The 16,026-nt window shown below is 47.1% G+C and overlaps 1 protein-coding gene across 4 annotated transcripts in view; it reads right to left on the bottom strand.

Annotated features, from left to right (window-relative positions):
• Positions 1–1,625: 1,625 nt before the first annotated feature.
• chd1 (chromodomain helicase DNA binding protein 1) overlaps positions 1,626–16,026 on the bottom strand; it is a 56,801-nt gene continuing 42,400 nt past the window's right edge. For all 4 annotated transcript variants that reach the window (XM_072372480.1, XM_072372478.1, XM_072372477.1 and 1 more), the window contains exons 32-36: positions 6,178–6,356; positions 5,882–5,981; positions 5,742–5,793; positions 5,410–5,650; positions 1,626–3,076 (exon numbers count right to left, since the gene is read on the bottom strand). In XM_072372480.1, the coding sequence (XP_072228581.1) occupies positions 2,821–3,076; positions 5,410–5,650; positions 5,742–5,793; positions 5,882–5,981; positions 6,178–6,356 (828 nt within the window). In that variant the 3' untranslated portion in view covers positions 1,626–2,820. The remainder of the gene's footprint in view (positions 3,077–5,409; positions 5,651–5,741; positions 5,794–5,881; positions 5,982–6,177; positions 6,357–16,026) is intronic.

Raw genomic sequence — 16,026 nt, forward strand, 5'->3', positions numbered from 1 at the left:
TGAGCCTGGTGGTGGTGATGGCCTCTGCTTGAGCCTAGTGGTGATGATGGCCTCTGCTTGAGCCTGGTGGTGGTGATGGCCTCTGCTTGAGCCTGGTGGTGGTGATGGCCTCTGCTTGAGCCTGGTGGTGGTGATGGCCTCTGCTTGAGCCTGGTGGTGGTGATGGCCTCTGCTTGAGCCTGGTGGTGGGGATGGCCTCTGCTGGGGCCTGGTGGTGGTGATGGCCTCTGCTGGGGCCTGGTGGTGGTGATGGCCTCTGCTTGAGCCTGGTGGTGGGGATGGCCTCTGCTGGGGCCTGGTGGTGGTGATGGCCTCTGCTGGAGCCTGGTGGTGGGGATGGCCTCTGCTTGAGCCTGGTGGTGGTGATGGCCTCTGCTTGAGCCTGGTGGTGGTGATGGCCTCTGCTTGAGCCTGGTGGTGGGGATGGCCTCTGCTGGGAACTGGTGGTGGTGATGGCCTCTGCTGGAGCCTGGTGGTGGGGATGGCCTCTGCTGCCATCCAGCAAAAAACATCAAGTTACTAACTTTAACCACCAACTATGATGCTGTGAAGACGGGATAGAAATTGGGGGCGCACATGCTCAATGCACATCATGGGGAATAATATTAGTATTTATTAATATTAATATTAGTTACTAACCAAGAAGCCACCCATCGCGCACAGTGCCAGCTTGTAGTCTGTTCCCAACAATTCTGTTACTGAATGTATGAATCATGCGTTGAATCAGCCCCCCCCCCCACAAAGCATTTGCACATCACATACGATCTGTACATTGATGGAATGAAAATGTTTGTGGCACATTTCACCAATACTTTAATAAGAATGAATGAATGAAGAATGAATTTACTCTGTGCTCTGTGACAGTCGACTAACTTCACACAGAGTTTGCTACTGATAGTTTTGTGAAACATGTAAGGATATTTATTAGATTTTGACAAGTGAAAGACGACTTTGAGTAAGATGGACATTCTTACCGGAGTGAATGAGCTGTGCTGCAGGGGGGCGTGTGGATGAAGTGGTCCCAGTAGAGTGCCTGAGTAAAAATCCCTCCGTTAGCTCTCCTATAGCTGCAAGTAGCCACATAACAGCAGCTCTGAGCTAACAGAGCTAAATCACATGTTCATTCATTCATTCTTCTTAAAGTATTGGTGAAATAAAGACAGATAATGCCTTATTTAGAGGCTGCATCGTCCCTGCCCTGTTCACTCCGTTATATGGATATATGCTGAAAGTGTATACGGAAACCTTGCCAGAAGAGTTGAAGTTATTATAGCTGCAAAAGGTGGGCGGACATCATATCAAACCCTATGGATTAAGTATGGGATGCTGCTGAAGTTCATACACGTGTAAAGGCAGATAAGTGAATACTTTTGGCAAGCATATATATATATATATATATATATATATATATATATACACACACACACACTTATAAATACAGAAAGTGCTCACAGCTGATCCAAAATAACAGCTGGATTGAGAATTATGTAAATGACAAAATGTGATTAACTTCTTTTTCACATGCCGACCATTCAATGAGGCGTCTTTGTGACGGCTCCAGCGATGCGATTTCTACCAGAACAGAGAAATGTGACAGTTTGTGGAAGAGAGTTTGTACGAGTGAATACAGTGACTGATTTTAATGATTTCATAAACAACTATATAAAACAGTTCATAAAAATTCATGCACTTTCAGTGTAAATTTGTTTGGAAATATAGAGGAAATATATACAAGTTTGAATCTTAACAGTGACTTCATTCAGTTGGGTGGTTCACAACAAATATACTTGGCTGCATAGAAACATTGACATTATTATTGCCTACATGGAAAACAAAATGAAAAGTAAGGGAAAAAAATTCTGAGTTTCATTCTAACAGCTGCTTCAGCTGTTTCTCTATATTTTACAACCTGCCTCTGGGTTCAACACACTGACACTAAACTACTAAGTACTAATGAATAAAACTGAGTATTGTTAAAGAACTTTCCCTTTACCAAAAATTACATTCTGAGAGCATTATTATGAAACCGCTGTCATAAGAAACCTCACTCATAGAATGACAAAAACATAAAAGCCTGAGTTGATAGGGAAAGTAGAGTCATAATAAATCCAAAAAGCCTGAGGAAAAAGTCCACTGATTCTCTATTTTACAAAAAGACATTTACAACAGCGTTGCTTTTATGGAAAAAAAGGGATGCTTTTTACATCTAAGAGATATGAAATTAAATAATTCACGGCTGGTGGGGAAAATGAAAAGCTGCTGAGGAAATGACAAACACTGGAAATGAGGTACTTCAGGTGTTGAGCCTGAGTCCAGACACCTTGTATCGCAATTCATGTGAAAACCGACTTCTTGAGTTGATGCTTAAATAAGGTAGAAAAACACAATAAGCATGACAGAAACACAAACACTGAGGACAGTCAATAACAGGATCCAGTGTCATTGATTGGTTGGAATATGAGGCAGCATACAGGGTCTGTTGTGTCCATTTCAAGCGTCCAAAAAACCCAAAACATTTAGAAAAGTAACAAAAAAAAAAAGTGCTGCATGCTGTAGAGCCTACACAACGATGCAACTTTAAACTTTTAAATAGAAAAATACGTTTGGATCTTTCTATCTGCTGCCTGCGTGGTGCCACTCCCTGGTGTTGTCTGCCAGGGACCCGAGATGCTGCTGCTGAAGTGAAGAAATGAACAGCCATGCTGAACTGACTGATACACAGTGCTTCAAACAGCTTCAGGTTAGGCTCCACAGTTGGTCTAAGGCATTTACTGTGTTGCTGAGTCTATGGCTGCTGCTAGCACACCCAGGCAGCTCTTGTTATGTCTTGCGGCTGCTCCAGATCTGCTCCGGTGTACTCCTGTGGTCTGACGAGTAGTCGAAAGGTGAGCGATGTCCCATTGGTGAGCGCTGGTCTCGGGGAGAGCGGGTCCCACTGGCTGAGGCTCGCTGATCTGTCTGCCAGTCTAAGTGGTAGCGGTGGGACGAGTGGTGGTCTGAATGGGAAAAGTCCAGCCGATGGTCTCTACTGCTCCGGAATTCCTCCAACTTCCTGTGTTTACTGTCATTGTAATATCTGCACACACATATCCAAATCAGTGTTACTGAAACAAGACGGCAGCATCAGACATGATGTACCAACTGAGATGATCAAAGCGAACATTTTAGCCTTCTCTGCTGCATCATCGATGGCTTCACTGCATACTTTCCTACATGTGCACAACAGGAGCAACCACTCAGTGACACCTCCTGCAGTGTCATTGCTATAGATATTTGCTAAACATAAGAAAGATCAGACCATACCTGACCCAACATGCCCCCCAGCTCCTGCTGCAGGCCATGGTCATCTCCCACCTTCACTACAGCAACGCTCTCCTAACTGGTCTCCTAACTGCTCTCCTAACTGGTCTCCTAACTGGTCTCCTAACTGCTCTCCTAACTGGTCTCCTAACTGCTCTCCTAACTGCTCTCCTAACTGGTCTCCTAACTGGTCTCCTAACTGGTCTCCGAACTGCTCTCCTAACTGCTCTCCTAACTGCTCTCCTAACTGGTCTCCTAACTGGTCTCCTAACTGGTCTCCTAACTGGTCTCCTAACTGGTCTCCTAACTGGTCTCCTAACTGGTCTCCTAACTGGTCTCCAGCCTGTGAAACCTCTGCAGATGGTCCAGAACGCGGCGGTGCGTCTGGTCTTGGATCAGCCTAAAAGAACACGTCCCCCCTCTGTTCATTGAGCTCCTCTGGCTGCCCTTAGCATCAGATCCAAGTCCCTGATGTTAGCTACAAAGAGCTTAATGGAACGGCTCCATCTACTTGAATGCTCTTGCAAAGGCTTCTGTCCCAACTGGGTCCCTCCGTTGGTCCCAGGATTGTCGTCTAGCAGCTCCTACACCACGCCTAAGACAATCCAAACTCTGTTCATGTGTCGTCCCACGATGGTGGAATGACCTACCGAGCGCTACCAGAACAGGGGCGTACCTGTCTATCTTCAAGAAGCTCCTGAAAACCCAGCTCTTCAGAGAGCATCTCCTATCCCAGCACTTACCTTGTACTTCCCTACCCCCTCTACTGCAGTATATCCTTCTGTACCTGTACCTGTCCCTCTATGCCTGCACCCTATCTCTACTCTGTCACCTCTGACAGAGTCCGACTCCTGGGTTCCTTCTATGGAGTTTATTGTTAGCTTTGATGTTAGCTGTGATGTTATATCTTCGTTTGTAAGTCGCTTTGGATAAAAGTGTCTGCTAAATGCAGAAACATGAACCAACATGTCTGTGTGCTTCCATGAATGTTTCCCAATGTTCATCTTTCCTCCTCTCAGCTAAATGTGCTTAATCTAAAACAATCCGAATACTGACAGAAGGCAGTATAGGTCAACAAAGCAAACACGTTACAAGCTGGATCTGAACCCATCAAGATTGAATTTTATTCATTGGATATGACTATATCATGATTACAATGAATTGGACTCAAATTGGATTGAAATCGACTATATTATTGAAGTGCCTTGAGGTGACACTTGTTGGGATTTGGAGCCATATAAATAAAACTGAATTGAATCAAGTTATGGACATATCCATTCAGCAGCCAACACCACAGCACACAGTGAAGTTTGTGGTTCTAACAACAGCCACTGAAGTCTGATAGCAAATCATGGACAAGTCAAAGTAAATCACTGTAACAATCATCAGCCTCATTTAAACAACAATAATTACAGTGTCATGATTTATTGAACAAAAACTGAGTCCACTCCACAATCCCTAACCCAGAACCAGATTTAGCAGCAATAACTTAAAGTAATCTGAGGGGCTTTGTTTCTCAGATCTTTCTCAGATTTCAGTGGACCTCCATCCTTGTCCCAGTGCACATGCACACGAGGGGAATTTAGTTATCAGCCTCCTTCACATATACCTTTTCAAGCCAGGACAGATGTGCCTTCATTGTACATCATGCCAAAAGTCCCGAGGCGTAACGGGGATGTGGTAACAGAAATGAAACGGGCCCACATCATTGTGACCTCACACACATCAAACTGGCCACTCATCTGATTCTGCATCGGCGGCTTGATGTGTTTACACACACGCTGATGGGGAGCTGGCATGTGTGAATTATGACCAGGAACAATGACAAGTTCATTTTTCCCATGACTCAACCCATATATGAAAAAGGTTATTTACTGAAGCACGTCTGATGCAGCCACGCAAGTTGTCACGATGACCATACAGCACCCTCTGCTGGGTCGCAATGCAAACTACCAACGGTGCGATGCAACAACACATTTCCAGTTTGAACAGATGTGGGAACTCTTAAATGAAAAAGTAATGGCTCTAGTACATAAAGATAGATGTGTTCACTTTATCTCTCAGCTGACACCATGTGGGCTAGCTGTGGGGGGCACCCTGGTTCCTCACCTGTCCTGTCTGTCTCTGTCCCTGCTGTCTGGTCTGTAGTGGTCTCTGTCACGGTGGTCTTTGCCATTGCTGAAGGAGGGGTACGGTCTTTTTCTGGACTCTGTTGTCTTCCTGAGGGAATCCAAGCTGTGCTTCTCTTTACTGCTGCTTTCATTTCTACCAGAAGGCTGATGCCTGTCAGAGCTGTAGCTGTCCCTGCTGCTCTCATCCTGCTGAGAGCTGTCCTTCAGCCTTTCAACATCTGAAGACAAACAAGACCACAGCAATGAATGAGTCAACAGTGACGTCTTGCTCATCTCATTTGCTTTGTTTCAGAGAGAAACTGACTTTACCTGTATGTTTGTAGCCGTGAGTGTTGATACTTCTAGTGTTCTGCTCCATTGCCTGAAGAAACAGAATCATAATCGTGGATTTCTGAGGCTGGAAAAGTATACGACTCACCAAGTATTACGGTAGTAGGGCGTTCACATACCTGGGCATTTTCCTGTCTTTTCTTGATTGCATGCTTATACAGTTTATGTAGTTTTCTGGCATCAAACTCGGTGAATTTAGAAACAAATATCCACAGGTTTCTGTTAATCAAATAAAAAACCCAAAACATTAGTTTAAGTCACGCAGCAGAGTAACCAAATGTATCTTAATGGGAATAACTTTCAATCTGACCATTTTAAATGATGTAAAACAGGAAGTTCTATAAGCCACTAGAATAACATCATACAAGAACACTTCAGACAGGTTTAATCTAGCCAACCCGCTGTGTATACTAACTTTCTCCATTGTTTGATCTGCTCAGGGTTTGAATACTCCTTCAAACACTCAGTGATGTGGTCTCCGATCTTTATGAGGCATTGTCTGGTGTGTTCCAGCTGCTCGCGCTCTGAAAGGCCTTTCTCTGGTCTGTCCAGCTGCTTCAGGGCAGCTTTAACTGGTCGCATCCTCTCTTTACACTAAAACACGAAAGCAAACGTTTACTCCAGCAACTCGATTATCTCTCTACTCACATGTATATTTAAACATACACATCTACACATGCAGTCATATGCATATACATGTTGGACATGTGCATCAGTTTTGTCTCTTTAGATTGTTTTCTGTTGTTGAATACTGCAACATCAGGGTTACTAATCAGTCCTAGACCCAAGATTAGTTTTAGCTCTTTTGAGTCTCTGATTCTCAGTTTTTCCCACCCAAAGTGGAAATCACAAAAACCTCTTGTGTTTGTTGTTTTGTATCGTCCACCTGGCCCTTATTCTGAGTTTCTGTCTGAATTCTCAGAGTTTTTATCCCAGTTAGTGCTGAGTACAGATAAAGTCATTGTAGTGGGTGACTTTAATATTCATGTAGATGTTGAAAATGACAGCCTAAATATTAACTTTAATTCTATGTTAGACTCTATTGGATTTTCTCAAAGTGTTCACAGACCTACTCACTGCCTTAATCATACCCTTGACCTTGTGCTGACTTATGGCATTGAGAGTGAACAGTTAACAGTGTTCCCTCATAACCCTGTCTTCTCTGACCATTTTTTAATAACTTTTGAATTTACATTACTTGACTACACGGTTTCTGAGAAGAATTCCACATATAGAAGGTGTCTGTCAGAGAATGCTGTAACCAGATTTAAAGAGTTTATTCCATTATTAGTTCCATCATCGTTTCCAGCACAAGCAGGACGCTGATCCAGAAGCTCTGTACGTGTATTGTTGTTTTTAGCGTTTAAGGTGTTGCTTTTTTTCGACTTTGATTAACTACACTTGCTGTGGAGAACTTATATAACCTATGAATATGATGTCTTTTTATCGGCAACACAGCGGTGAACAACTTGTTTATTCAAGGGAGAAGCTGCTTACACTCCAAACAATGGGACGAGCCGGCATTGTTCACCCCATACCTGAGGAACTGAGGAGGCCACAGAGCCGGGGCAAAGTTGGAGCCTAGGCTAGCGGCTAAGCGGTGGAAGTACAAGCCCTCGAATCCTTTGTTTATCGTGATCTATACAACGCCTTCATAAGGCAGAGGAGTGTGTTCAGTGACAGGCTGCTGTCCATACTGGACAACACCCACCACCCTCTGCACAACACCTTCATCAGGCAGAGGAGTGTGTTCAGTGACAGGCTGCTGTCCATACTGGACAACACCCACCACCCTCTATACAACACCTTCATCAGGCAGAGGAGTGTGTTCAGTGACAGCCTGCTGTCCATACTGAACAACACCCACCACCCTCTGCACAATGCCTTCATCAGGCAGAGGAGTGTGTTCAGTGGCAGCCTGCTGTCCATACTGGACAACACCCACCACCCTCTATACAACACCTTCATCAGGCAGAGGAGTGTGTTCAGTGGCAGCCTGCTGTCCATACTGGACAACACCCACCACCCTCTGTACAACACCTTCATCAGGCAGAGGAGTGTGTTCAGTGGCAGCCTGCTGTCCATACTGGACAACACCCACCACCCTCTATACAACGCCTTCATCAGGCAGAGGAGTGTGTTCAGTGGCAGCCTGCTGTCCATACTGAACAACACCCACCACCCTCTGCACAACACCTTCATCAGGCAGAGGAGTGTGTTCAGTGGCAGCCTGCTGTCCATACTGGACAACACCCACCACCCTCTGCACAACACCTTCATCAGGCAGAGGAGTGTGTTAAGTGGCAGCCTGCTGTCCATACTGGACAACACCCACCACCCTCTGTACAACACCTTCATCAGGCAGAGGAGTGTGTTCAGTGGCAGGCTGCTGTCCATACTGGACAACACCCACCACCCTCTGCACAACACCTTCATCAGGCAGAGGAGTGTGTTCAGTGGCAGCCTGCTGTCCATACTGAACAACACCCACCACCCTCTATACAACACCTTCATCAGGCAGAGGAGTGTGTTCAGTGGCAGGCTGCTGTCCATACTGGACAACACCCACCACCCTCTGCACAACACCTTCATCAGGCAGAGGAGTGTGTTCAGTGGCAGCCTGCTGTCCATACTGAACAACACCCACCACCCTCTGCACAATGCCTTCATCAGGCAGAGGAGTGTGTTCAGTGGCAGCCTGCTGTCCATACTGAACAACACCCACCACCCTCTATACAACACCTTCATCAGGCAGAGGAGTGTGTTAAGTGGCAGCCTGCTGTCCATACTGGACAACACCCACCATCCTCTGCACAACACCTTCATCAGGCAGAGGAGTGTGTTCAGTGGCAGCCTGCTGTCCATACTGGACAACACCCACCACCCTCTATACAACACCTTCATCAGGCAGAGGAGTGTGTTCAGTGGCAGCCTGCTGTCCATACTGGACAACACCCACCACCCTCTATACAACACCTTCATCAGGCAGAGGAGTGTGTTCAGTGGCAGCCTGCTGTCCATACTGGACAACACCCACCACCCTCTGTACAACACCTTCATCAGGCAGAGGAGTGTGTTCAGTGGCAGCCTGCTGTCCATACTGAACAACACCCACCACCCTCTGTACAACACCTTCATCAGGCAGAGGAGTGTGTTCAGTGGCAGCCTGCTGTCCATACTGAACAACACCCACCACCCTCTGCACAATGCCTTCATCAGGCAGAGGAGTGTGTTCAGTGGCAGCCTGCTGTCCATACTGGACAACACCCACCACCCTCTGCACAATGCCTTCATCAGGCAGAGGAGTGTGTTCAGTGGCAGCCTGCTGTCCATACTGAACAACACCCACCACCCTCTGCACAATGCCTTCATCAGGCAGAGGAGTGTGTTCAGTGGCAGCCTGCTGTCCATACTGGACAACACCCACCACCCTCTGCACAATGCCTTCATCAGGCAGAGGAGTGTGTTCAGTGGCAGCCTGCTGTCCATACTGAACAACACCCACCACCCTCTATACAACACCTTCATCAGGCAGAGGAGTGTGTTCAGTGGAAGGCTGCTGTCCATACTGGACAACACCCACCACCCTCTATACAACACCTTCATCAGGCAGAGGAGTGTGTTCAGTGGCAGGCTGCTGTCCATACTGAACAACACCCACCACCCTCTGCACAACACCTTCATCAGGCAGAGGAGTGTGTTCAGTGGCAGGCTGCTGTCCATACTGAACAACACCCACCACCCTCTGCACAACACCTTCATCAGGCAGAGGAGTGTGTTCAGTGGCAGGCTGCTGTCCATACTGACCAACACCCACCACCCTCTATACAACGCCTTCATCAGGCAGAGGAGTGTGTTCAGTGGCAGCCTGCTGTCCATACTGAACAACACCCACCACCCTCTATACAACACCTTCATCAGGCAGAGGAGTGTGTTCAGTGACAGCCTGCTGTCCATACTGGACAACACCCACCACCCTCTATACAACACCTTCATCAGGCAGAGGAGTGTGTTCAGTGGAAGGCTGCTGTCCATACTGGACAACACCCACCACCCTCTATACAACACCTTCATCAGGCAGAGGAGTGTGTTCAGTGACAGCCTGCTGTCCATACTGGACAACACCCACCACCCTCTATACAACACCTTCATCAGGCAGAGGAGTGTGTTCAGTGACAGCCTGCTGTCCATACTGGACAACACCCACCACCCTCTATACAACACCTTCATCAGGCAGAGGAGTGTGTTCAGTGACAGCCTGCTGTCCATACTGGACAACACCCACCACCCTCTGTACAACACCTTCATCAGGCAGAGGAGTGTGTTCAGTGGCAGCCTGCTGTCCATACTGAACAACACCCACCACCCTCTATACAACACCTTCATCAGGCAGAGGAGTGTGTTCAGTGACAGCCTGCTGTCCATACTGGACAACACCCACCACCCTCTGTACAACACCTTCATCAGGCAGAGGAGTGTGTTCAGTGGCAGCCTGCTGTCCATACTGAACAACACCCACCACCCTCTATACAACACCTTCATCAGGCAGAGGAGTGTGTTCAGTGACAGCCTGCTGTCCATACTGGACAACACCCACCACCCTCTGTACAACACCTTCATCAGGCAGAGGAGTGTGTTCAGTGGCAGCCTGCTGTCCATACTGAACAACACCCACCACCCTCTATACAACACCTTCATCAGGCAGAGGAGTGTGTTCAGTGACAGCCTGCTGTCCATACTGGACAACACCCACCACCCTCTATACAACACCTTCATCAGGCAGAGGAGTGTGTTCAGTGACAGCCTGCTGTCCATACTGGACAACACCCACCACCCTCTGTGCAACACCTTCATCAGGCAGAGGAGTGTGTTCAGTGGCAGGCTGCTGTCCATACTGAACAACACCCACCACCCTCTATACAACACCTTCATCAGGCAGAGGAGTGTGTTCAGTGACAGCCTGCTGTCCATACTGGACAACACCCACCACCCTCTGTGCAACACCTTCATCAGGCAGAGGAGTGTGTTCAGTGGCAGGCTGCTGTCCATACTGAACAACACCCACCACCCTCTATACAACACCTTCATCAGGCAGAGGAGTGTGTTCAGTGGCAGGCTGCTGTCCATACTGACCAACACCCACCACCCTCTATACAACGCCTTCATCAGGCAGAGGAGTGTGTTCAGTGGCAGCCTGCTGTCCATACTGAACAACACCCACCACCCTCTATACAACACCTTCATCAGGCAGAGGAGTGTGTTCAGTGACAGCCTGCTGTCCATACTGGACAACACCCACCACCCTCTATACAACACCTTCATCAGGCAGAGGAGTGTGTTCAGTGGAAGGCTGCTGTCCATACTGGACAACACCCACCACCCTCTATACAACACCTTCATCAGGCAGAGGAGTGTGTTCAGTGACAGCCTGCTGTCCATACTGGACAACACCCACCACCCTCTGTACAACACCTTCATCAGGCAGAGGAGTGTGTTCAGTGGCAGCCTGCTGTCCATACTGGACAACACCCACCACCCTCTATACAACGCCTTCATCAGGCAGAGGAGTGTGTTCAGTGGCAGCCTGCTGTCCATACTGAACAACACCCACCACCCTCTATACAACACCTTCATCAGGCAGAGGAGTGTGTTCAGTGACAGCCTGCTGTCCATACTGGACAACACCCACCACCCTCTATACAACACCTTCATCAGGCAGAGGAGTGTGTTCAGTGACAGCCTGCTGTCCATACTGGACAACACCCACCACCCTCTGTGCAACACCTTCATCAGGCAGAGGAGTGTGTTCAGTGGCAGGCTGCTGTCCATACTGAACAACACCCACCACCCTCTATACAACACCTTCATCAGGCAGAGGAGTGTGTTCAGTGACAGCCTGCTGTCCATACTGGACAACACCCACCACCCTCTGTGCAACACCTTCATCAGGCAGAGGAGTGTGTTCAGTGGCAGGCTGCTGTCCATACTGAACAACACCCACCACCCTCTATACAACACCTTCATCAGGCAGAGGAGTGTGTTCAGTGACAGCCTGCTGTCCATACTGGACAACACCCACCACCCTCTATACAACACCTTCATCAGGCAGAGGAGTGTGTTCAGTGGCAGCCTGCTGTCCATACTGAACAACACCCACCACCCTCTATACAACACCTTCATCAGGCAGAGGAGTGTGTTCAGTGACAGCCTGCTGTCCATACTGGACAACACCCACCACCCTCTATACAACACCTTCATCAGGCAGAGGAGTGTGTTCAGTGGCAGGCTGCTGTCCATACTGGACAACACCCACCACCCTCTATACAACACCTTCATCAGGCAGAGGAGTGTGTTCAGTGACAGCCTGCTGTCCATACTGAACAACACCCACCACCCTCTATACAACGCCTTCATCAGACAGAGGAGTGTGTTCAGTGGCAGGCTGCTGTCCATACTGGACAACACCCACCACCCTCTATACAACACCTTCATCAGGCAGAGGAGTGTGTTCAGTGACAGCCTGCTGTCCATACTGAACAACACCCACCACCCTCTATACAACGCCTTCATCAGACAGAGGAGTGTGTTCAGTGACAGCCTGCTGTCCATACTGGACAACACCCACCACCCTCTATACAACACCTTCATCAGGCAGAGGAGTGTGTTCAGTGGCAGCCTGCTGTCCATACTGAACAACACCCACCACCCTCTATACAACACCTTCATCAGGCAGAGGAGTGTGTTCAGTGACAGCCTGCTGTCCATACTGGACAACACCCACCACCCTCTATACAACACCTTCATCAGGCAGAGGAGTGTGTTCAGTGGCAGGCTGCTGTCCATACTGGACAACACCCACCACCCTCTATACAACACCTTCATCAGGCAGAGGAGTGTGTTCAGTGACAGCCTGCTGTCCATACTGAACAACACCCACCACCCTCTATACAACGCCTTCATCAGACAGAGGAGTGTGTTCAGTGGCAGGCTGCTGTCCATACTGGACAACACCCACCACCCTCTATACAACACCTTCATCAGGCAGAGGAGTGTATTCAGTGACAGCCTGCTGTCCATACTGGACAACACCCACCACCCTCTATACAACACCTTCATCAGGCAGAGGAGTGTGTTCAGTGACAGCCTGCTGTCCATACTGAACAACACCCACCACCCTCTATACAACGCCTTCATCAGACAGAGGAGTGTGTTCAGTGGCAGCCTGCTGTCCATACTGAACAACACCCACCACCCTCTATACAACGCCTTCATCAGACAGAGGAGTGTGTTCAGTGGCAGGCTGCTGTCCATACTGAACAACACCCACCACCCTCTATACAACACCTTCATCAGGCAGAGGAGTGTGTTCAGTGGCAGGCTGCTGTCCATACTGGACAACACCCACCACCCTCTATACAACACCTTCATCAGGCAGAGGAGTGTGTTCAGTGGCAGCCTGCTGTCCATACTGAACAACACCCACCACCCTCTATACAACACCTTCATCAGGCAGAGGAGTGTGTTCAGTGGCAGCCTGCTGTCCATACTGAACAACACCCACCACCCTCTATACAACACCTTCATCAGGCAGAGGAGTGTGTTCAGTGACAGCCTGCTGTCCATACTGGACAACACCCACCACCCTCTATACAACACCTTCATCAGGCAGAGGAGTGTGTTCAGTGGCAGCCTGCTGTCCATACTGAACAACACCCACCACCCTCTATACAACACCTTCATCAGGCAGAGGAGTGTGTTCAGTGGCAGCCTGCTGTCCATACTGGACAACACCCACCACCCTCTATACAACACCTTCATCAGGCAGAGGAGTGTGTTCAGTGACAGCCTGCTGTCCATACTGGACAACACCCACCACCCTCTATACAACACCTTCATCAGGCAGAGGAGTGTGTTCAGTGGCAGGCTGCTGTCCATACTGGACAACACCCACCACCCTCTATACAACACCTTCATCAGGCAGAGGAGTGTGTTCAGTGACAGCCTGCTGTCCATACTGGACAACACCCACCACCCTCTGTGCAACACCTTCATCAGGCAGAGGAGTGTGTTCAGTGGCAGGCTGCTGTCCATACTGAACAACACCCACCACCCTCTATACAACACCTTCATCAGGCAGAGGAGTGTGTTCAGTGACAGCCTGCTGTCCATACTGGACAACACCCACCACCCTCTATACAACACCTTCATCAGGCAGAGGAGTGTGTTCAGTGGCAGCCTGCTGTCCATACTGAACAACACCCACCACCCTCTATACAACACCTTCATCAGGCAGAGGAGTGTGTTCAGTGACAGGCTGCTGTCCATACTGGACAACACCCACCACCCTCTATACAACACCTTCATCAGGCAGAGGAGTGTGTTCAGTGGCAGCCTGCTGTCTCAATCCTGCTCCACCAACAGACTCGAGAACTCTTTTGTTCCCCTGGCCATCAGGCTGTACAACAGCTCTCAGTGATGGCAGGAGGCACAATAGACAAATCCAAACCCTCTTGGCACTACTTCCTGCCATGCCTGACTACCTCTGCTACATGCTGTGACTTTCATTCTTTTCACAGCATAATTTAATCGCACAGTCCTTTATCCCTATTTATCCCAATCCATACTTCTTTCTCATGTTTGTAGAAAACATTTTTACTTCTACGGTCACTTTATATTTTCAAATAGTTCATAGTTGTAAAACATTTTTATTTCTACAGTTCCTTTCTAGTTTTTAAATAGTTTTTGTATAAATGATTAGCCAGGGTTAACTTAACACAGTCCTATATTTATTCTGTAAGCAAATACTTAATTTCTCTGCTAAAGTTTAATTTTGCTACAAATGTTTAACTTAATTTCTTTAATTTCTCTGTACACATTTAAATTTACATTTATCTCAGGTCAATGTCAACATACAATATGGTTACTGTGTTATAAGTTCATTCTAATGTATGTTCAATGTATGTTATGTTACTGCTACTGGATGCTTGAATTTCCTTCAGGATCAATAAAGTATCTATCTATCTAGTTCCTTCACTGCCATGTGCTGATATGACAGAGGACGGCTACCTAAATTTTACTCCAGTAGAACTTGACTCGTTGACAGCACTATAGCTTCAATGCGTACAACACTGGACAATGTTGCCCCTCTGAAAAGGAAGGTAATCAGTGAGAAGAGGTTGGCTCCTTGGTATAATTCACAGCTGCTTTAAAGCAGACTGCAAGAAAGCTGGAGAGACAGTGGCGTTCCTCTAATTTAGAAGAGTCTCAATTAGTCTGGAAAGATAGTTTAATAACATATAAGAAAGCACTTCGTAAAGCTAGAACTGCTTATTATTCATTATTGATAGAAGAGAATAAGAATAATCCCAGGTTTCTTTTCAGCACTGTTGCCAGGCTGACAAAGAGTCCGAGCTTTGTTGAGCCATGTATTCCTTTAACTCTCAGCAGTGATGATTTCATGAGATTCTTTATCAATAAAATTGTTTCTATCAGAGAGAAGATTAATGGAATCCTTCCCACTATTATCACTGATGTATCATCAAGTAGAGCAGCTTTAGAAGTATCTTTAGAACCTGATTTGTATTTAGACGGCTTCTGTCCAGTTGATCTTTCTGAGCTAACAACAGCAATAGTCTCTTCTAAACCATCAACTTGTATTTAGACCCAATCCCAACCAGACTGTTCAAGGAGGTTTTCCGCTTAATCAATACTTCCATATTGGATTTGATCAATCGGTCTTTGTTGACAGGATATGTACCTCAGACTTTTAAGGTTGCTGTAATTAAACCTTTACTTAAAAAACCTACTCTTGATTCAGAAGTGTTGGCTAATTATCAACCTATATCCAATCTCCCTTTTTTGTCTAAAGTTCTTGAAAAAATAGTTGCAGTTCAACTTTGTGATCATTTACATAGAAATAATCTGTTTGAAGAGTTTCAGTCAGGATTCAGAGTGCATCAGAGCACAGAAACAGCACTGGTGAAAGGTACCAATGATCTCCTGTTAGCCTCTGATAGCGGACTTGTTTCTGTGCTTGTCCTGTTGGATCTCAGTGCTGCATTTGATACGATCGATCACAGCATTCTGTTACAGAGACTTCAACATGTTATTAAAGGAACTGCATTAGGCTGGTTTAAGGCATATTTATCTGATAGATTCCAGTTTGTTCTTGTAAATGAAGAATCTTCCTCACACATTGGAGTAAGTCATGGAGTTCCTCAGGGTTCTGTGCTTGGACCGATTCTTTTTACTTTCTACATGCTTC

This window comes from Leuresthes tenuis, unplaced genomic scaffold (genome assembly GCF_036924035.1).
Source record: "Leuresthes tenuis unplaced genomic scaffold, fLeuTen1.0.hap1 SCAF_19, whole genome shotgun sequence".
NCBI classification, from domain to species: domain Eukaryota; kingdom Metazoa; phylum Chordata; class Actinopteri; order Atheriniformes; family Atherinopsidae; genus Leuresthes; species Leuresthes tenuis.